We start from the raw sequence: 23,877 nt of genomic DNA on the forward strand, positions 1-23,877 counted from the left end.
ACTTCTCTTAGTCTTAGTTTCCCTATTTGTAAAATGGGAATAAAAATAGCACCTTCTCTCTTCATATTGTTGTGAAGATCAAATGTGATGCTATATGCAAAATGCTTTATAAACCTTAGGTCACTATAAAATGCTAATTACTATTATTATAATTATATGACATAATAGAATAGATTGGGATAAATATTGATAGCAAAGATTAAAATGACACCAAAACCATAAAAGGGACATAGACAAATGTTTGAGGGAAGGGCCCATTCCCTAAGAATTATATGGTCAGTAGATACGAATAAATAACTATAAAAGATGACTTGCAAATTAGAAATAATCAGTCGAAAAATATTCAACCTCTCTAATAATCAATTACATGTAAATGAATATCAACTTGGATTATGAAAGCCTAAATAGGTATAACGTGATCTGGATGACAACTCTGAAAAACCCACAACCCTATGTCTATAAAACTCCAAAAGGAGAGAGGGAGGGAGGGCAGAAGGGAGGATAACGAGAAGAATGGGAAAGGCCACCTGCAGAAAAGGGGATTGGAGCTGAATGCTGAAGGTAGCCAAGAAAGTGAGGCGGCAGAATCAACAAGGAAGAGCATTCCATACATGGGGAATAGGAAATTCAAATGCATGGTGTAGCCAAAAGGTGAATATAGCTTGATTATAGAGTATGTGAAGGGAAATGAGAACTGAAAAGGTAGAGAGGCCCAGAGTATGAAGGGCTTTGAATGCCAAACAAAAGAGTAATACTCTCTTCTGAGATTGTAGTAGAAAAATCTATCTTACTAAAAAAAATCATGGATCCTTGAAATTTAAAGTCTGTTTACTAAATATATTTTCCCATTTTATTTCTTTCCTTTTCATTTTGGTTATATTAATTTTTCTTGTGCAAATATGCTTGATTGTTACCTAACCAAATCCATCTATTGTGGGGGGAGGGGAGAGTAGTTTCTCTCACTTTTTAATAGAATTTCCCTTCATTTTCACAGGAATTTTTTCTTTTGTTTAACTGAAATTTGTGTCCCCATTACTTCCAATGCCATCATTCCTATTTTTGTATTCTGGGATCAAAGAATAAATGCAATCTCTCTTCTATGAGAAGCAACTGTTATACACCATCTTAAATCTTCTATTCTCTAGACTGAACATTCATGATTCTTTTAACTCATGTGGGCCCCCCACAAAGAGGGTGTCTTTCTCCAACTGTGCTCCAGATTGCCATAGTCAATGTTTCTTCTAAAAGCTGATTTCCAGAAATAGAAATCAAAATGTGGCTTGATTAGATCAAAATTCAAAAGGACCCATTACTTCCTTCACTCTAGATGCTATATTTTCTTTCATGCAGTCTAGGATTATCACATTATCTCTTTTGGTTGCCATATTACCTGGTTGACTTATATTGAGTTTGTGGTCCACTAAAAGCCCCCATCTCTTTTTCACCTAAATTTCTCTGCAGCTCCATTCGTTTCTTCCTTCTTGTACTTGGACAGTTGCTCTCCTTGAACCCCAATCCTAGAGTTTACATTTATTCCTTTTAAGTTTAATGTTTTAATCCCTGTCCAGCCTGTTATACCTTTTGTGACCCCAAGTCTCCCATTCAGTGTATTTACTATTGCTCCCAGTTTTGAACCGTCTGCAAATTTGGTAAGCTCATCATTTATGCCAATACCCAAGGCATTAATCTAAATTACTCTGAGGAGCCATTATATCAGGATGAACACATTCACTCTGTTGTTATTGTTCAGTTATTTCAGTCATGGCTGACTCTGTGTGACCCGATTTGGGCTTGTCTTGAAAAAAAGATATTGGAATTGTTTGTCATTTCCTTATCCAGTTCATTTGACAGATGAGCAAACTGAGACAAATAGGGTTAAGTGACTTTTCTAGGGTCTCACAGTGTCTGAAGTCAGATTTGAATTCAGGGAGATGACTCTTCCTGACTCTATGCACTCTATAGCCATCCAGCTGCTCTCATTTATTCTGTACAAGAACAATATTTACACAAATACAGGCATGAAAGGGCAAATAAAAGCAATGGAAAGGAATACAAGTAGGAAAGAAGGGAGAGAAAGCTATAATTAATTCAGATTGATTGCCCAAGTTGCTAATTAGATACTCTCTGGTAATCCAAACTCACACTTTTGCTCCCAGGGTATTAATTCCCTCCAGTTTAGAGCTATTTACTGTCCTGTTTATAGCATTGTTCCTATGGGAATAACTGCCCCCAATAATATTGTTTACCTTAACATCATGTTTTTGTGAAATCAATAATATCAGGCAAGACAACAACTTAATAATATTAGAAATGAATGAGGCAATCACCAGGTATAGAATGACTGAAATTTGTGTTTGTTTAATAAAACAGCAAATTGATTCTCACAAATTAAATCCACAGCAAAAAGTATGGAACTATCCACCGAGAATGGAAAGAGACCTGTGTGGGAGGGAGAAGCCCTCATTTTTCGCTGTAAGTTGAATGGAGCAGAACATCCTCTGTCTGTTGTTTGGTGGCATATTCCAGCCAATCTGCAGCAGCCAGAGCTCATAGGTAGCCAGGGAAAAGATGGCACTGTGCATCTGGGCCCTTCCTATAAAGACCGTGGCAAGTCTGGTTGTATCAGATTGGAGAAAGAAAACATGGCAACATACCGACTGGAGATCTTCGACAGCTTAACAACAGATGGAGGGACTTATGAATGCAAAGTGACAGAGTTTCAGAACAAGGCTGGAGGTTTGAGCTGGTCTCAGAAGACTTCCATCACAGTGAACTCTTTAAGTAAGTCAATCAGAACCTTTTCTTGTCTTTCATTTCACAGATTTGCAGAATATTAAAGTTATAAGAGAGCCTTAGTGGCCATCTAGTTCAATCCACACTGGAAAAAAAATCCCCTTCTTTTATTACAATCTACATTATTATATTATCATACATTATATTTTGTTATTATATTATAGATTATCATATTATTATAATCTATTACATATTATATGATATATAACAATTATAATATCTACTATAATGTTTATATTCATGTATTTACATTATAATGTAACAATCATATAATATGCAATATTATAATATATGATTACAATATATTCTAGATAAGTGATTATATGGTCAGTGCCTGAAGAACTCTTGTGAAGGGGAACCCCCTTCCACAGTCCTTCCACAGACCATTTTACTTTTGTTTATCTCTAGTTATTAGCAAGTTTTTTCCTTACATCAAGCTTAAATTTGCCTATTTCCATTTTTCACCCACTATTTCCAGTTATGCCTCTGGGACCAAGCAACAAGACTAATTCCTTTTCTAGAGGATAGTTCCTCAATAAGAAAACAGTGCTTGAGTGATGCTATTTCTCCAAGGGAACATGGTTTAATGGGATGGTCAAATCATTTACAGCCAAAAGGGTTGAAGCGTGGGTGGAAATGTGTTCCATGTCACAAACTGTAATCTTAAGCCACCACATCTGTAAAATTTAGTGATCCTCGAAACAGATATCAAATCATGGCTCTTAAATTGAGCTTTTAAGGATCAAAAATTATCCCTTCCTCCTGGAATCACCACATGACGAGCATATTGGGAATACATGACAGCTGAGACCCTGACAGCTAGAGCTAAGGGTTAGTAGTTAATAGAGTCAATCCCATCTCCCCTCATCTCTTAAAAAAACAGTTATTAGCCTACTAAACAGCATGGGATTGTGCGTTTAGAGGGACAGATTGGGGAAGTGTGGCACTTTACCCTTGAATAAATGCCTAAGAAGCAGTCTGGATGAAACTCTCCACTGGCTAGATCAACTGTTGGCAGCTTTGGGAGAGAGTCAGCCTATATAGAAAGTATAAATTTAGATGGATTTCAGCCTGACAATAAGTATTCAGTAACTCCCTGTATGGTGTGAGCACATGGGGTTGAATATGCAGCAGTGACAGCTAGGAAGCTGTGGGACCTGCTGTGTTTCCATCTTGTAACTGTCCTGGGAATGCGTTTCTTGTTTTGAACTGCAGATTCAGGTTTACGTGTGACTCTGCATAGCCGTCAGCCCAAGGTCATAATAAGCGACACCTTGGCTTTGTCCTGCATCATTTTTTCTGACTACTCAGCCCTGAAGGTGCCAATAACAGTAACCTGGCAATTTCAGCCCCAGGGAGTGTTAGATTATCAGCAACTGGTCACAGTTGCTCAGAATGGAACCGTTGAATGGGGCAACTCCCAAGAGCAATTGCAAAAGAAAATCAAAGTTTCACAGTCTTCCTCGGGTTCTCAACTGCTAATCTATGAAGCCACAGAAGAAGGTAACGGAATGTATCGGTGCAAAGTGGAAGCCTATCAGAGAGAGGGACGATACACCTATGGCCCAGCCAGGAAAGCAGCAGCAGTCATTTCCCATCACTGGGGATAAATATTACTCTGCCAGGTAAACAAATTCTTTCTCTTATGTTAAGTTGGGAAAATGAAATGCATCATGCACTATTTTCCCCTCTGAATGTACCGTGTAGTTTGCATGCATGTTCATTATTTTGGAAGCAGAGAAATTGTGTGGATAAGCCAAAAAGCATGTGTATTTGGCTTTAAGATACATTTTTGTGCTTATATTTAAAATTGATTGCATGCGATATTCTGGGAATTCATACAACTTTAGCCAAATAATAAAGCAGTGATGTCAAGAACTGAGTTAGGAAGAAATGGAAAATTTTCTTCTTTAAACCGTTTCTCCACCTGCATTCTTAATTGGTCCCCACCCAATTCTGGAGAAAGATGGATCACCTCTCTCCATCCAAGGTACAGTGCAATCTGAGCAGAGATATTCTCTCTCTCTCTCTCTCTCTCTCTCTCTCTCTCTCTCTCTCTCTCTCTCTCTCTCTCTCTCTGTCTCTGTCTCTCTGTCTCTCTCTCTCTCTCTCTCTCTCTCTCTCTCTCTCTCTCTCTCTCTGTCTCTCTGTCTCTCTGTCTCTCTCTTTCTCTCTCTCTCTCTCTCTCTCTCTCTCTCTCTCTCTCTCTCTCTCTCTCTCTCTCTCTCTCTCTCTCTCTCTTCTTCCCTCCTTCCCTTCCTCTTTCTTCCCCCCTTCTCCTCTCTCTCTCTCTCTCCCTACTCTCCCATGACACAAGCCTTGCTGGTTTTCTGAATCTCACTTGGCCTGAGGACAGGTAGTGGTTTATATCGAAGGCCTGATGAAGAAGGAGTTAAGAAAGCAGAATGTCAGCAAGAAGTTAGAAACAAGATTTACCATGGTTTATTTATGGCAAAGCAGAAAAACTGCCTGGAGATAATTGAGAGCTGACTCTAATATGTATATAGAATTCCTTCTAAGTGGCCCATATGCAAATGCACACAGACAAAATTCCTCTCTACATAGCTTCCATCTGTCTAATGCATAGTTAAAGGTAGCAGAGCTGATACTTAACAAATTTGTAAGGAACCCAGAAAAAGCCTGGACAGAATGAGATGTCCTTGCTATGGTCAGCTGCCTATCTTCCAATAAACAAGAGGCCACATGAATAAAGTGGGAAGGAGACTGGGCTTGAGGTCAGGAAAGATCTGAATTCAGACCTTCTAAAAATTACTGGTCATGTGACCATGGTCTTAACCTATGATTTATCATATTTAGTATCTATTAGATTAGAAGTTCCTTGAGGATGGGTATTGGTTTTTTTTCCCTCTTTTTATATTCCCAGTGCCAAGCATAGTGCCTGTTGTTGTTGTATCTCACTCTTTGTGACCCCATTTGGGGTTTTCTTGGCAAAAATACTGGAGTGGTTTGCCATTTCCTTCTCTAGCTCATTTTACAGATGAGGAAAATGAGGCAAACTGAGTGAGAAGGCTTATGCAGAATTACACAGTGAGTGTGAGCTAGCTAAATTTGAATTCAGGTCTTCCAGGCCTGATGCTCTATTCCTTATGCCATTTTACTGCTTGGCATGGCATATAGGTACTTAATAAATATTTATTAATGAATTGGTTGATATATAAAATGAGAATTATAGTTAAATCTATCATACTTAATGATTAAAGGATAGTTAAGCATATGGTGAATACATGAATGTATTAGGATATTATTGTACCATAAAAATGACAAATATAAAGAATTCAAAGAAGCATGAGATTTATATTACCTGAAAATATCAAGTTACATATATTTTTATGCAGAGTATAAAGCATCTTAAGTAGAAAATAAAGCATATTTTATGCAGATTAAATTTATGCAATATTTTTATATAGAGGAAAATAATCAAAAACAGGAAAATAATATAAATAATAACTACAAAAAGGTAACTGAAAAGAACAAAATAAAGTTGATTACTATTTAATTATAATGATTGACCTTGGCCCCAGAGAAAAGATAAAAAATATATACTTCCCTCCTTTTTTGGAGGGCTCCCGGGGCTTGAGAACTCTGAATAGGGTATAGTGTCAAACTGTTTTAACATTAGTTTAGAGCTATGAGAGACCTATTATAATTAATTAATTTTATAAGTGAAGAAACTGAGGCCAGAAAGATGAAGTCATTTACCAAAAAGGTCTCAGAAGTAGTAACTGCATTAATGTTGTACGAAAGTTAGTTTTTATTGAACTGCCTTTTTTTCCCCCTTTGTTTATTTTTGTTATAAAGGATAACATGAGAGACAGAGGAAAGGAAAGGGTCTTATTCAGAAATAGAGGTGACAAAATTAAAAGATATCAATAAAAGTTAAAACTACGGAAATGAAATGATAATTTTCTCTCTCCTTTAGGGTTGTTGGGAAAACATAACTATCCTTGATATTACACTCAAAAGTTTGAAAACACTTTGTACATATAGTCTTAATTGATCCAAAAGATAATGTGTAAAACGATTGTCTTTTTGACTCATAAAACCATCAGGTGAATGTGAATGATGAGTCCATTGTATGTGATGAAGAGCCATTGTGATAGAGCAATAATAGAAGTCATTCTTTTCCTTTAGAGAGTCAACTGTTGGTGAAATCAGACAGTCAAGTCCAGGAGATCTCCATCAACATGGAAGCTGAAATAGAATGTAGCATCTTATCACAAACTAAGGGAAGGACTCAAGTTGATGTCACTTGGTATTACCTCCCTTTTTCTCGGGAAGCATCATGGCTAAAGATCCTAACTGTTGATCGAGATGGCATTGTCAAATATGGAGAAGATCTTCATATTGTAAAGAGGAAACAGAAATTTCACAATGAGAAGGTTTCAGAGGACCTATTTCAACTCCACATTCAGAATGTAGATAATAGTGACCAGGGGACATATCGATGCACTGTGAAGGAATGGTTATGGTCCACAAGTGGCTCTTGGTATAAGCTTGGAGAAAAGGAATCAGGAAAGACAGAATTAAAACTCAAGCCTATAGGTAAATTTTCCTTAAGTCTTGTGGCTAAAATTATACTAATTTGAATATATATGCATATATAACACATATAAAGTTCAGTAACTGCCTATAATATGTAATAATAATTGGCAAATAATTATATCCCAATTGTATTGATATTTCTTTTCCCACAAGTGGGTTTGTTTATTTAATTGATGGGTACTGTCATGTGATAGCAGCAGAATCAAGTGATCAATTCTTTTATTCTCTAGGTGAGTCATTTATTAAGTGTTCAAAATTCAAAACAACACCAAAAAGTAGAAGTGGGTTCTCAAGGACTGTGCCAGTGGAATACAAATCCTAGGAGGTCCTTCCAAACTAAACTACCATTTCATAATAGTATAACTACTGTTACATATAGTAAAAGGCCATGGAGAAACATATACCCAGAAGTTTGGCTCCTGAGTGATCCAATTTTTCTTTAGCCACTGCAACTTATGATGATGATTAAGTGTTAAGCATATAGTGTCCATGATGCACAATTATTCAGGGAGACCTCATACTATTGAAATCTGGGGTCTTGAAAGTATTGGAGTTTAAGCAAAAAACAAAATAAGCTGCTAAATAAGTAACCCCAAGTACATGTGGAAATGAAGGTAATAAGATTAGATGTTAATTCTACTTAGGATTAATTTTATTATGAATTTTTCATACATGTGCTTGTTTATAAACTCAGAAAGAGTATTCCTAGATAAGAATTAAATTCATTAAGAGATAAAAAGGCTTAGACTATGTTATTAATATTGTATAGTTGAGGCATAAAATCAGAGGCAAGAGGAAAATGTGGAATGGAAGTGGGCAGAAGGAAAGGGGATAATTTTAGATGAATTCATCTTTTTACTCCCCACTCTTTTTTGAATCCTATTTATCCTACCGCCTTTACCAAAAAAAGATATTTCCTGGTTTTTTACCCCATTTCCACATAATCAGTTATATAGGACCTTAAGTACACCCAGATGCTATTTGGTTATTTACTCCTCTGTTTTAGAATAGATTAGAGATTTTGAACTAGACCCTAGAGATCATCTAGTATGAGATCCCTCCTTTTGATCATCAAGGCCATGGGAATATGATGAAATTAAAAGGGTAAAGAGGGTAAAAAGACGAGATAATATAATTTCTGAGCTAGAAAAAGACATTGCAGATCCATTGGCTCTTATCTTTATTGATAAGGAAACTGAGGCCGAAAAATGTTGGAATGGTGTAAATAATTTCCAAAGAGGAATTTCAGTCCTCATGGAATGATCTTAAAATCATAAGACTTTGAAGAAGTAAGGCTTCAGATCTTAAGGGTTGATCTTTAAAAATCTGTACCTCCTTCATTTTGGTCTCATCCTTTTTGTTTCCCAGGAAGTAAGCTAAATGTCATGAAAATAAATCACACTAAGGATACTCTTGAGCACAGAGATGTAACCATCAACTGCAGTTTGGACAGCCTCCGAACAACGGAGTCCCTTTTCTCTGTAGTTTGGTTCTTTAAGCAAGAGCATTCTGCAGTTACAAGTCTTGTGGAAATGCAACACGATGGCATCCTCAGGTATGGGAAGGAAGAACATGAGAAAAAGCTGCATTGCTACCGCTCCTCTGTTGGAGATTTCGTCCTGAAACTTCGAAGTGTGGACATGGCGGATAATGGGATGTACTGGTGCAAGGTGGAGGAGTGGCAACTCCACGGAAGTCCCGGCCAATGGGTCAGCCAGGCATCTGATGAGTCAGGACATACGCTGCTCAGAGTGCTTCATTCAGGTAACAAAGGGTTAACCATCTTGCCTGGGAGATTGGGGGTACCTTTGTGAACTTGGGTGCAGATGTTTTATTTTTCCTAGTGATAAGGATAAGGAGGAAAACTCATAAGATTATAGTTATATAATCTCAACAATGCATCAGATGTATTACTGGTCGCTTAAGGTTTATCATTTGTATGTATGTGTGTGTGGACCCAAATTCCAGCTGAAGAAAAGGGCAAATGCAGGCCCAATGAGCAAGGGAACTTTTGGGAGGGTGCTTGGAGAGGAGTTCATGGTTGGAGCTTCACACTCTTCTCCATAAAGATGCTCAAGATGCTCGTGGTCTGAGTCAGCACAAAATCCCAAAAGCTCAAGCTTAGTAGATATTCTTTGAAGATTGTTTGTCCTGTTCTGTTAGCATTCAAAATACTTTGTTCTCTTGTTATTTATTTAATTTTGGAGGGGGGGAGGAAATTGGAGTTTAGTGACTTGGTCAGGATTATATAGATAGTAAGTGTATGAGGCTGGATTTAAATTCAGCTTTCCTAACTCCAGGAATGCACTATTCACTAAGTCATCTAGATGCCCCAATCCTTTGTTTTATTATAGGCTTCTATGTAGATATTTGAATCCTGCCTCTATTACTTCTTGTGGGATCTTAGGAATAAATAAACAAATTAATCAATCAACAGACTGATTAAAAAAAACATTTAAGTGTCATTGTCTGCCAGGCTAAAAGCTAAGCATTTAGGGATACAAAAACAAGCAAGCAATAAAGTACTTACCCACAGGGAGCTAACAAGGAAGGATATATATATATATATATATATATATATATATATAAAAAGGAAAGACAGACCAGGTAAGGAGAAATCTTTCCCTTTCTTTCCCCACAAAGCTGCCATTGAATTTTCCATGGTTGTACTCCAGTACCCCGAATTGTGAGGGCAGACCAGAAAGTAGTAAAACTTGCCCAAATATCAATCATAGGTGAGTTGTATCAGAAGTAGCTGCTGAACCAGGCCCTGGCTGACCCTGGCATCCTTGCCCCACCCTCAAAACTAGTTCTATCAGAAAGAACAAGTCTGGATTTGTTAATCAATTCTTTTTTCATATCCAACTCTTATGTGGTCCTATTTTGGGGTTTTCTTAGTAAGAATTTCCTTCTCCAACTCATTTTACTGATGAGAAAACTGAGGCAAATTAGAGTGAAATGATTTGCCCAGTGTCACATGGCTAATAATTATATAAGGTTGGATTTGAACTCAGGTCCTGCCATTCTATCCACTCTACTATCCAGCTGACCAGTTTATTCTAACACAGAGATAAATGCTAAGTATAAAAGTATCAAAGCATACATTAACAGAATGACTAAAACAGCTTTTAACAATCTAACCTATAACTATGGTTATAATTAGGTGAGAAGCTAATATTTTAAGCCTCATCAGAACCTAAAGCAGTGGTGCAATACTGCTAATTAGTCATTTCACCTTGGAACAGCCAGTTCTTTCTGGTGGCCTCTCTCTCAGGTGAGAAATCTCCGTGCCTTTCAGACTCAGCTTTGTCCTTCCCCATCAATCCCTGAAGTCACAGTTTCTTGATCTAGTACCGAGAGAGTCGGTCAGAAGCTGTTTTCTCTTTGAAAAGGTCTGCTAACTCTGGCTTGGTAACTCATCATGGCTTAAGACCCTGAATTACATATCGCCATAAGTATCCCTTTTACCTTTAAGTTCCCACATGGTCGGCTACAATCAGGCAGATAATGTCTGTGTGTACTCTAAGGAATGAGCCATCTCATATAAAAATGAAAGGCTTGATCTAGGCACTATCTCTAAATTAGTGATCTATGATCCTTTGGCTTCATGTTACTAAGGGAGGTGGAAAAGTCCCCTTCTCTAGGAAATCTTTAAAAATAAGTTGTAGCTTCCTAATACAGTAACTAAAGATATGAACATCTCCTTTGACCTAGAATTTCTTAACTCATCTACCTCTTCAGAATATGTGTGTGTATACATATATACATACACACACATGCATATCTATATCTATACACACACACACACACACACACACATATATATATATATATACTAGACATGACACCAAATTTTTTTTTTAATTTGTTCTTTGGTTCTTTTGCTTTTATATCATCTCTTCTCTGTTTTCTCACTTCAATCTCCTTCCAGAAAGTTATTTCTCCTAACAAAGAATTTTAAAAGAAGTTCACTGATAACTAGCCAAGTTAGCTATCAATGGGAATACATTGTGCAATGTCTCAGAAGAAGTAGAGCTTTTAAACACAGAAAATTCTATTTATAGTTATTATCCTTTTCCTCCATTGTAAAAACCTCTGTAGAGACCAACTCTACTTCACACTCAGAGTCCCCTGCCTCTGCCAAGAAAGGAGAAAGGTGTTTCTTCTTCCTTCTTGGGTGCCAAGGTTGATCTTTATAATTTTACAACATTCCATTTCAATTTTCTTTAAAGGTGGTATTCTTTCACATTTATATCACTGCAATTTTTATTATTTTCCTGGGTCTGCTTATTTTACTGTATATCAGTTCATATAAATCTTTTCCTTGTTTATCCTTTGTTAGAATGTGCAAAACTCCATGATATTCATGAACCACAACTTGTTTTTACCATTCTCAGTACATGGGCATCTACTTTATCTCTAGTTCTTTGCTACTATAGAAAATGGTACTATAAATATATGATTTTTCTCTTTACTGTGATTATCTTGGGGTCTGTACTTAGCAGTGGGATCTTCTGGGTCAAAGGGTATGTTCTTTTGAGTTACTTTGTTAGGAGACTATTACTTATATTTAAAGATTTCCAAGAGAAGGTAAGTTTTCCACCTTAGAAAGTCATTCTAGTGGATAATGACTACTTACCAATAGCATTACTCAGCATAGGAAATTATTTTTGCAGCTCATTTTATAGAGTCAAAGAATTAGAAATTGAATGGATGCCCATCAGTTGGGGAATGGCTAAATAAGTTATTCCTTATGAATATAATGGAATAGTACTGTTCTATAAAAAATGATAAGCAGGCTGATTTCAGAAAAGCACGGAAAGACTTACATGAATTGATGCATGTGAAGTGACCAGAGTCAGTAGAACATTGTACACAGTAACAGCAAGATTATGTGATGATCAATGATGCTAGATATAGCTCTCCTCAGCAAAACAGTGATTCAAGTGATTCAATTCTAATAGAGTTGGGATAGAGAATGCCATCTGCATCTAGAGAGAAAACTATGGAGACTGAATGCAGATTGAAGCATACTATTTTCACCTTTTTTTGTTTGCTTTTTTTTCCTCATGGTTTTTCCATTTTGTTCAGATTTTTCTTTCACAACATGATTAATATGGAAATGTGTTTAAAATGATTGCACATGTAGATTGCCTGCTGTCTTGGGAAGGTAGGAAGGAAGGGAGAAAAAAATTTGGAACTCAAAATCTTACAAAAGTGAATGTCAAAAACATTCTTTACATGTAATTGGAAAAATAGATTACTATTGAAAATTTAAAAAGGAAAAAAAAAAAGAAACCATTTTTATTTGATTCCAGACTCCAGACACAGGGTGAGATGGATTCAGGGCAGGAAGAGAGATTTGCTTTTCGCTGAGTGGAGGTTGAAAAGAAAATGTAATGAATGGATGTCCTAACTGGACTGGAAAACTGCTTATATGCTGAAAAATAGCCCCAGAAAGGTAGCAGATGTGTACTATGGGGGATGAATGAAAATGTGAGTGTGGAGAAAAGAAATGGAACTATAGAGGGAGCTTGGGAGGACACCAACCAGCTTTGGTGAATGTCCCAAAGTGGGAAAGATTATTGTTGAAACCTGTTTTTTCAATCTGGTTGAGACAGGTAAGCTTCAAACACCCAGATAGAAGAACCTGGTTTTGATTTTATTCTGTCCCTGGTTTTTCTCTAGCTCCACCCAGGTTGCTAGACAGCTTCCCACTCCCCACCCCACAACTAACCTCTATTCCATCCAACAGTTACTCCATGTTCCACACATTCCTTCCGTATTTCCACATGTAGTGTTCTGGGGCCAAGAGCCTACAGAAATTTTTACAATGGAGGAAAAGGATAATAACTGCAAATGTAATTCTTTGTCTTAAAAGGTCTACCTCTCCTAAGGCACTGCATAATATACCCCTGCTATTAGTCTCCCTAGTATAACTGTAAAGGCAACATGTATTCCATTTCAAAAGACAAATTTAGAGAGAAAAATGTTTAAAATTATGTGGTTTTTGCCTTCTTCAAAGTAGGTGAGGCAGAGAGGTCTTAGGTCTTATATCATGATCTTGATAAACTGCTTTTTGTTATATCTAAAGAAGAAAATTATTCTGAATACCTTGTGACACAAGATTTTTTTTGTTGTTGTTCTTCCAACTCCAACTTTGACTCACCACCTCCAGAAAGGACCTGTGCCTCTCTGCCTGCCCTCTTTCCCCTCCTTTTTTCTCCTTTTCCCTTTGTCTTTTCTTCCCTTTTCATTCTCTTTTCCCCTTCTTTTCCCACCTTCTCAAACCAGCACATGCTCGAAGTGAGTACCAGCTTATTCCAGCCCAAGCCAGGACAAATATAGCATTTGGTGTTCCTGCCAATTCCTCAAACAATTCTCTGCTTCTACTTAAGCAGGAGAGACTTCTTAAGCTGGGCCAGTTTGAGGAGTTATTTCTTCCAGCCTTGGGTTGATTCAAGTGGCCTAGATGAAGGGAAGGAAGATCTGGGACTGTTTTGTGAGAGTTTGAGTTGGGAGATCTTGCACCTCCAACTTCCCCCCTTCATCAGTGGTTCAGTAAAAACAAGGAAATGGCATTGGGATCTCAGGCTGCAGCTGCCTGAGTGACTCCCTCCCCTCCTCTCTCTAGTTCTTGATAATTATCCAATCATCCCTGCCGTGGGAATTAACCTGCAGGATTTTTTTCAGAAAGTCAGAGGAATAAAAAAGGAGCTATGGATTTCTTTCAATAGCTGATCACAGTAGTATCAGTTTGCTATTATAATTTCCCAGCTGTCACCAGGTATGTTCTTTGTTATATACAAACATCCATCTCCTATCCATCACTCACCGTACAGAAACCATTCCTCCTTTCTGAAATGCACCTTCCTTACTGATACTTCTGGGTACTCCTTTGAGTTTATAACAATATAAATACACTATAAAAACAACTCCAAAAAAAGAACTAATCCCAACTTTCAAGGAATTTATATTCTATTAGAGTCCTTGTCTAGAGAAAATACCTGTAAACAAATGTAGATACATTAACAAAATCTATGTGTGTGTTTGGAATAGGGAGGCAGTTCTACTACTTTAATTATCATTATCACATTTATTCTTGCTTTTTTCCAAGAAATTGGGGTTTGGAGGAGATAATCCATTGACGTGCCCCACCCCGCTCCCTGAACTTAACAAATTGGCCCCAATTTCAGTGCCCATTTTGCGCCATCCTTTCACAGCTGGCTCCTGACCATTACCAGAACTGCTGAGGTAATATCAAGAGTGGGCCTCATGATGTTTTTGGCCAGGACTGGGAATGCTCCAAAATAAATCTCTTGATGAAGTGTTCTCATTACATATTTGGCTCCGTTTTCACAGGCCCTGTACTCTGAGTATTGGGCACTTACCCCGATTGAATCAAAATGCCAAACCTTTTAAGACTTTTGAATGTCACTAATTCTAATCCTGAGAGGCAGATGGTGAATGGGGGAGCCGGAGCAAACCCTCCTCTCTCAAGAGAGGTAATTTAGGAGCATCAGAGCTGACGTTTTCTCAAACACCCGCCAAATTACTGCAGTGATCAGAGCACTTTGCCATCCTTTTAGGACAGTCTTTCACATTAAGGTAATCAACTCTGGCAGAAATCTGGGATCCTAGTGGTCCCCTCATACTTCCTCAGGGCTTCCTTGGCAAAGGGGGTGCTGGTACACCATGGTGCTATAGGGCAGATAAAAGGTACCAGAACACACACACACACACACACACACACACTCTCTCTCTCTCTCTCTCTCTCTCTCTCTCTCTCTCTCTCTCTCTCTCTCTCTCTCTCTCTCTCTCTCTCTCTCTTCTCTCTCTCTCTGTCTCTCTCTCCTCTCTCTCTCTCTCTGTTTCTCTCTCTCTCTCTCTCTCTCTCTCTCTCTCTCTCTTCTCTCTCTCTCTGTCTCTCTCTCTCCTCTCTCTCTCTGTTTCTCTCTCTCTCTCTTCTCTCTCTCTGTTTCTCTCTCTCTTCTCTCTCCTCTCTCTCTCTCTTCTCTCTCTCTCTGTTTCTCTCTCTCTCTCTCTCTGTTTCTCTCTCTCTTCTCTCTCTCTCTGTTTCTCTCTCTCTTCTCTCTCCTCTCTCTCTCTTCTCTCTTTCTCTGTTTCTCTCTCTCTCTTCTCTCTCTCTTCTCTCTCTCTCTCTCTCTCTCTCTCTCTCTCTCTCTCTCTCTCTCTCTCCCTTTGTCTCTCTCTCTCTCTCTCTCTCTCTCTCTCTCTCTCTCTCTCTGTCTCTGTCTCTCTGTCTCTGTCTCTCTGTCTCTCTCTGTATCTCTCTCCGTCTCTGTCTCTCTATGTCTCTGTCTCTCTCTCTGTCTCTCTCTGTCTCAGTATCTCTCTCTGTCTCTGTCTCTGTCTCTCTCTCTCTCTCTCTGTCTCTCTCTCTCTCTCTCTCTCTCTCTCTCTCTCTCTCCCTTTGTCTCTTTGTCTCTCTCTCTCACTCTTTGTCTCTGTCTCTTTGTCTCTCTCTCCTTGCTCTTATTTTCTGTCTCTCTCCCTCCCCCTGCCCCCTCTCATTCTCTCAGTCTCTATTTCTCTTTCTCTTATTTTCAGTCTCTATCTCTATCTCTGTCTGCCTCCTGGTCTCCCTGTCTCTGACTGTCTATGTCTGTCTCTTATTTAAATCAGCTCCACACCACCATATACAAAATGGTACCACATATAAGATCTTGCAGTTTTAATTCATCAGTACTTTAAAACCATCTTCACCATCTATGATTGCTCCTGCTGCTGCTGAAGTCATCATAGAAAAGTGAAGAAAGACCCTGTTTGCCAGTCTTTTGCCCCTCCCTAAGAAAACTACAGAAATGGAATGTAGATGTTACCTTAGTTTCTCTTAGGTCACCTGGTAAAAGTGCATTGGCTGGGGAGTGAGGGGCCCTCCAGCTCTGCTTGTCTGGCTCTTCAATTTGCCTTGTGTAAATTTGCTTTAAAATGGGAAAATTTTGCTCTTGCTTTTCCAGAGTCCCTGATAGCCCTCTCTTCTCAGCACTCCTTCCTGCTCCCTTCCAAATGTGTTCACAATCAATAGTCAAAGCTAAATAGTGACTTTAAGAGAAAAAAAAAAGAGGGGAAGGATTTAGAAGTCAGTTTTTGGATGGCTTTATCATTACTCACTCTGTCAAAACTAGAAACAAAGGATTTTAGGCCAGGATAGAGAATGGAGACCAAAGAAAGAATGAATATGTTAATAAATGTTTAACAACTGGCTGAGGTATGGGGAGGAGGGAAGAAGTATGCACTATATTATTAACATTTTCTCCATCATTTTCTTAAATGTAGACAATCAATAAAACAACAAATTAAACCCTTATTTGTAGCATTTGCTGATTTCTTAAGTATAATTGTTCACAGTGAAAATTTAACCACTGGTTCTCTAGTGACCTGACCTTAATACCCTCCTAAGGGGAAAAAAAAAAAAAAAAAACTCAATCTTAAATTAAAAATGCCCAATAACTTTCAGAAATTATAAACCAAATGCTTTTCACACACACATGCACATGCACACATGTATATGCCGTATATCCTTCGTTCTTGAAGAAAATCATGACATCAGGGAGGTGATACCATGACATGAAAGTGAATTGGATTGAAGTGAGCAAAGTTACCAGCCTCACTTTCTCCTCCAGAGCCATCTGGTGACTAGAGAGATCAGGAAGCCTGGAGATGGCCCTGGATTCGATGAGAGACCTTGGATGTTTGAAGTTAAAGTCTTTAACAAGTCTCAGTTGATACCAAACCAGGAAGTGCCAAAACAGAGAATGAAAATTACAGCCCAGTCTCCCTAATGAATATTGATGCAAAAATTTTAAGTAAAATACTAGCAAAGAGGTTTCAGCAACTTATCAGCAGGATAATACACTAAGACCAGGAATGCAGGGCTGGTTCAATATCAGGAAAATTATTGTCATAATTGACCATATCAATAACTAACTAGCTGCCCTTTCTGCTCCCTAATTCTAGGATTCTGTGACTTTTTAAAACTTTAATCTTCAAATAAGAAACTGCATTTGGCATTAGAATATGTGTCTCTTCCTGATAAATTCACATAAACGTTGTCCATTGATAAATTACAGGAACATTCTTTCTGGGGACTCCCTTCTGTTTGCAGTTTTGCCCCCTTTCCTGTCTCCCCTGCTTGCTGAATTGTACTCTGGGTTTGCCTATCATTTCATCTCAGTAATTCTCATCTGTGCCAGAAGCTTAACTCATTGGGCTTCTGAATATTTTTTATGTCATTTCCTTAGCCTAACTTCTTTTTTTAAAAAATAATATTATTTATTTAATTTATATGCTCATATAATTCAGTCAACAAAAGTATTCTCATACGAAATGTTTTGTTGTAACAAATAGGCCTTGAAACATAAAAAAAAAACCAAAAAACATTAACTGCCATCGTTCTGTATCATTTTATCATAAAGGAGAATGCCATTTCTATTTCAAACACAATTTTCAGAGAGTCATTCAAATAGTATCAACATCACAGTTATTCCTGTATTTTCCCACTCCCATGTCTTTAATCAGATCTCTTCTTTCTACTCACACAGCTCCTACCTTAATTTCAACCTTCATTATACTCAATAGGTCATTGAAACAACTTTAAATCTGGGTAATTGCTTTCAGGTTCTTTCTACTCCTTTCCATCCTAGACCTTGCTATAGCGTGATATGTTCTGTACTTCTCTAGACTTTTGGAGTAACAATAAATAGCTTGACAGGAGGAGAAGGATGTTTTTGTTGGAAGAGCATTATTAGTTGGATGAATGAGTTCAATTTCTACATGTTATTCCCTCTATATTCATCTCCTATGATTTAAGAGATTTATGACTGTTATTTAACCCCCATTTATAGATAACTATTTGTAACAAATCAGGAATTGCTTCTAAGTGATCGATATAAATGAACTAGGAAAGAACTAGCTGCCACCTCCAATGATTGTTTTTCTCTTTTTTGTTGCAGAGCCCACATTTTCATCTAGGATTTGCTCATCATCACTTTTATTATACTTCTTGCTTATTTATCCCTTTATTATTCTCCTCCCCCTCCTCATTTCCACATTCTATTTACACAGGAAGGCCAAAAAGGTATCTCTACAGAGTTCTAAAGCAGTGAAAGAAAAGGCCCTTTGGGTAGACTTGAAAGGGGTTGAAGGAAACGTCCTGAACTATAATGGCTATAAGAGTGATGAGAAGCCAGAGGAGGAGGAAGAAAATGAAATCAATTGAATGCTGAAAGGAATCCCTATCTGGAAATAGTCATATGGACTGAATCACTCTAATTGCACTCATTTTTTTCCTTATATAACAGCCAGTTTCACAGACCTCTGTGGCAGCAAGAAGGTACCCAGCTAGCACAACAGAAGGAAATAAAAATGCATTCACTCATCTCCTATAAGTGAGTTTTGATTCTCCTACTAAATCATAAGCTTCCTAAAGGCATGAATTCTATTTTATATTCCCTTTTTTTTCTTGTTTAGTAGTTACAATCATGTCTGATTCTTCATGACCCCATTTTCTTGGTAAAGATTCTGGTTTGTCATTTCCTTCTTTAATGTACTTTACACATGAAGAAACTGAGGCAAAAAGGGTTTGGTATCTTGTCCAGTATCACATGGTTGGTAAGGGGCTGATTAGTCTTCCTGACTCCCAGGCCCAGCACTCTATCTGTGGTACTACCTTGGAGGAAATTGTATATAATCCTTTTGTATAATGAGTGAGCTCAGAATAATTAAACTAATGTTATCATTCTTATTGACTTAATAAGATCTGGGGAAAAAGGAAGGTCAACAGTACCACCCACCCATCTTTTCCTCCTCCAAATGAGCCATGAACTTAAGGGAATAAATAAATAAGCTGGGTCGCTGGTATTATTCCTTTAAACTCTTTGTTCTCAACCAATCAGAACTTACTACATGAGCCAGTATTATGCCAGATGCTAGAAACAGATATGTAAAGTAAAAAGAATTCCCAAAGCAACTTGGACTGAAGTTTATCCAAAATTATACTCTCCTCATTCTTTGCAGATGATATGATTATATACTTAGAAAATCCTAGAGAATCAACTAAAAAACTACTATAGTAGACTCCCAAGGCAAAATAAGGAACTAAATGAACACAATTATAAAACACTCTCCACACGAATAAAGATCTAATCAATTGGAAAAATATCAAATGCTCACAGGTAGGCTGAGCTAATATAATAAAAATGACAGTACTACCTAAATTAATCTAGTTATTCAGTACTATACCAATTAAACTCCCAAGAAATTATTTTACAGATCTAGAAAAAATAACAACAAAGTTCATCTAAAAGAACAAAAAGATCAAGAATTTCAAGGGAATTGATGACCAAAAATGCAAATGAAGGTGGTCTAGTCAAATCAGATCTAAAACTATATTATAAAGCAGCAGTAATCAAAACCATTTGGTACTGGCTAAGAAACAGAGTAGTCAATCAGTGAAATAGATTGGATTCACAGAACAAAATAGTCAATGATTATAGCAGTTGAGTGACAAACCCAAAGACCTCAGCTTTTGGGATAAGAACTCACTACTTGACAAAAATTGCTGGGGAAATTGGAAATTAGTATAGCAGAAACTAGGCATTGACCTATACCTAACACTGTATACCAAAATAAGGTCGACATGAATTCATTATTTAGATATAAAGAATGATATTATAAGCAATTTAGAAGAATAAAGGATAGTTTACTTCTTAGATTTGTAGAGAAGGAAAGAATTTGTTCCAAAGAAGAACTGAAGTACATTATTGAATACAAAATAGATAATTTTGATTACATTAAGTTAAAAAGTTTTTGTAAAAACAAAACCAATACAGAAAATATTAGAAGGGAAGCAATAAACTGGGAAAATATTTTTACATTCAAGAATTCTGATAAAAGTCTCATTTTTAAAATATAGAGAGAATTGACTCAAATTTATAAAAATAAAAGCCATTTTCCAATTGATAAATGGTCAAAGGATATGAACAGACAATTTTCAGAAGAAGAAATTGAAACTATTTCTAGTCATATGAAAAGGTGTCTAAATCACTGTTGATCAGAGAAATGCAAATTAAGACAATTCTCGAAGTTACACACCTCTCACTTGACTGACTCACTCTCATCTTGACTAAGATGTCAGGAAAAGATAATGACAAATATTGAAGGGGATGTGTGAAAACTGGAACACTACAACATTGTTGGTGAATTATGAACTGATTCAACCATTCTGGAGAGCAATTTGGAACTAGCTCAAAGGGCTATCAAACTGTGCATACTCTTTGATCTTGGAGTGTTTCTTCTGGGCTTATATCCCAAAGAGATCTTAAAGGAGGGAAAGGGACCTGTATGTGCAAAAATGTTTGTGGAAGCTCTTTTTGTAGTAGCCAGAAACTGGAAACTGAGTGGATGCCCATCATTGGAGAATGGCTGAGTAAATTATGGTATATGAATGTTATGGAATATTAGTGTTCTGTAAGAAATAACCAGCAGGATGATTTCAGAGAGTCCTGGAGAGACCTACATGAACTGATGCTGAGTGAAGTGAGCAGAACCAGGGTTTCATTGTACATGGCAACAGCAAGATTATATGATGATCAATTCTGATGGACGTGGCTCTTTTCAACAGCGAGGTGATTGAGGCCAGTTCCAGTGGTCTTGTGATGAAGAGACCATTTGCACCCGGAGAAAGGACTAGATTACAACATAGTATTTTCACTCTTTTTGTTGTTATTTTCTTGAAATTTGTTTTCTTTCTCATTTTTTTCCCTTTTTGATCTGATTTTTCTTGTGCATCATGATAATTGTGTAAATATGTATAGAAGAATTGCACATGTTTAACATATATAGGATTACTTGCTATCTAGGGGAGGGGACTAAAGGAAAGGAGGGAAAAAATTTGGATCACAAGGTTTTTCAAGGATGAATATTGGATATTATCCATGCATGTGTTTTGAAAATGAAAAGCTTTATTAAAAAAATTATGCTCCCTGATTATTCCTAAACAAAGCCAACTATAGTTAAAAGTTTACTGAAATATTTACAGATTTTTTCCCCCTGAGGCAAATGGGGTTGTGACTTGCCCAGAGACATATAGTTAAGAAATGTTAGGAAATGTTAAGTGTCTGAGAATAGATTAAAACTCAGTTCCTCCTGACTTCAGAGCTGGAGTTCTATCCACTGTACCATCTAGCTGCCCCAGAATTTTTTTTTTTTCAGTGACAAAGAATTAGAAACAGAAGGGGCGCCCATCAATTGAGGAATAGCTGAGCAAATATCTGAATATAGTGCTGTAAGAAATAGGGAAAGAGATTGGTTTGAGAAAAGCTTGGGAAAAATTGTATGAACTGATGCAAAGTGAAGTGTGTATAACCAATAGAACTATTTAAATCATAACAAGAACATCTTAAAGAATAACAACTTTTAAAAGACTTAAGCATTCTGGTCAATGCAGTGAACAACTTTGATTCTGGAGGACTCATGATGAAACATGCTACTCCCACCTCTTGATGGAGAGGTAACAAACAGTGCAAATTGAGAATTTTTTTTTTTTTTTTTGGATGTGATCAATACACGATTTGTATTGCTTGACTATACATGTTTGTAATGGGTTTTGTTTTTCTTTCTCACTATTGGAGCTGGAGGAGATAGTAGAGAGAAGACAGATTTTCATTGATCTAAAAAAAATAAAATTTAATTTAAAAAAAACTATCTATTCCTCAGATGAACTTTAGGAACTGTCAAGAGACTGTTGCAGCTGACTGAATAGGTAGCTGTAAGTCCCAAGTAACAGACTTGAGAGAATCAATCTGTTTACTGCCTCTGTAGGCAGCATGGTTGCTTTAAGGCAAGGCAATTTGCATTTCCAAAGAGAGCTATTTATTTTTAATTATTTTATCAGGCAAAAGTCCTTTCTAAATGTAATTAGCTCCTTTGCAAGGGAATCATTGGCAGCAGTAAGAATTCCCCAACAGAACCACTGGTTCCTTAAATTCATCCCTTTATAGCCTCATTTAAAATCATATCAGTGGCAACCAATATATTATTCCTCTTTCACAGATAGGGGGAGAATATTCCACAAATCAACAACAGAGAAATTACATAGAAGGCAATACAGACCTATTCCAGAAAGTCATGGCTTTGTTCTGTTTTGATGGGGTGAGGCAGATTGTTGGGGTAAATGGATAAAGGATAGCCAGGCAAACCTTTGCAAGTTACTTAATCCTGTTTGCCTCCGTTTGCTCATCTGTAAAATGAGCTGGAGAAGGAAAGGGTAGACCACTCCAGTATCTTTGCAGAGAAAACCCCAAATGAGGTCCTGAAGAGTTGGACACAACTTAAAAATGACTAAACAACAAAAGTTTCACCCAAAGGGTTTATGTGGAAGAGACCTTAGAGGTCATCTGACACAACATCCTAATTCTTATAAATGAGGAAACAAGAGCCCAGACAGGTAAAAGATTTGTCCAATGACGCGAAAGTAGCAAAGTGAGATAAGAACTCAAGGCTGCTGACTTCACATCCCCAACTGGCCTCTACTTTCTACAGCTTAATTCATGGTATAATTTGATGGGTGTCCCTTTTTCTATATTGTAGAGAACTCTTTTTAATGTTACTGTTGGAGAACAGAATGAGCTCCTTCCAATTTAAATTACATCCTATCAGTGTTTGTTTTATGAGGTTTTGGGGTATGTTAGGCTCATCATTGTTATAGGCTTCTACTATATAAATCATGGCAGCTTATTCTTAACTTCCTACTGTTTGCATTAGAAGACACAGAATTTAGGAATACCTTAAAGGAATAAGGTTTGTCAGTGTATTTTTTTTTTTTTTATCCATTAGGTAAAGAAAAAAATTTTTATTGCAAAGTAAAATTATAATCAAATTGTGTCAAGTAACACTCCAGTGCAGGGGAGTGAGAGTGGAGGAGAATTAAACCAAGTTATCATTATAACTGGCCTTCCATTAAAAATTTGATTTATCTTTTTGAAGTTTGTCTTTTCTTTTTATGTTTGATTTCCTTATTAGATATTTGGCTCAGGGCTTTGAAACTGCTGCTTTTTTTCATTTCAAAATTATGCTATGCCTTTGGGACTGTCATGTTCCCTTATTTTACAGTCTTGCTCTCCCTGTGTTTTAAGTTACCGCACCCTGGATGTTGGCTTAGGAAGCATGTTCAGCTCATTCATGCCTTTTCAATAAAGGCTTGGTAATGAACTCTGGGAAATCATTTCCATGGTTTTCCATTCTTCTTTATCATTTCCATTCTTCCTGAGACACTCGGTTCTCTCAGTTGGCTGTGTGTCATGCAGTCTTTCAGGAGTGGTGAAGAACACTTACTATGATAGCTTTGTGGATCATGGATCTGTATTAGATATGACTAAAACCTGCCTTTCTCCTTCAATTAGTTCTCCTTGCCAAAATCAAGCTTACTGATTATGATTTTTGTTGAATATTTATTAAATGCCTCCTAGAGAACTGTTGTGGGAGAGGAAGTTAGTCTCT

General features: G+C 37.2%; 1 protein-coding gene across 1 annotated transcript in view; it reads left to right on the forward strand.

Moving 5' to 3' along the window:
* The window catches only part of CD101 (CD101 molecule), a 43,704-nt gene extending 20,345 nt beyond the window's left edge, over positions 1–23,359 (forward strand). Inside the window, 6 exon segments of the mRNA XM_074263188.1 lie at positions 2,401–2,781; positions 4,009–4,389; positions 4,392–4,418; positions 6,946–7,356; positions 8,725–9,120; positions 18,333–23,359. Coding sequence (XP_074119289.1) covers positions 2,401–2,781; positions 4,009–4,389; positions 4,392–4,418; positions 6,946–7,356; positions 8,725–9,120; positions 18,333–18,598 — 1,862 coding nt within the window. The 3' untranslated portion in view covers positions 18,599–23,359.
* Positions 23,360–23,877: the final 518 nt, after the last annotated feature.

This window comes from Sminthopsis crassicaudata, chromosome 4 (genome assembly GCF_048593235.1).
Source record: "Sminthopsis crassicaudata isolate SCR6 chromosome 4, ASM4859323v1, whole genome shotgun sequence".
Classification (NCBI taxonomy): domain Eukaryota; kingdom Metazoa; phylum Chordata; class Mammalia; order Dasyuromorphia; family Dasyuridae; genus Sminthopsis; species Sminthopsis crassicaudata.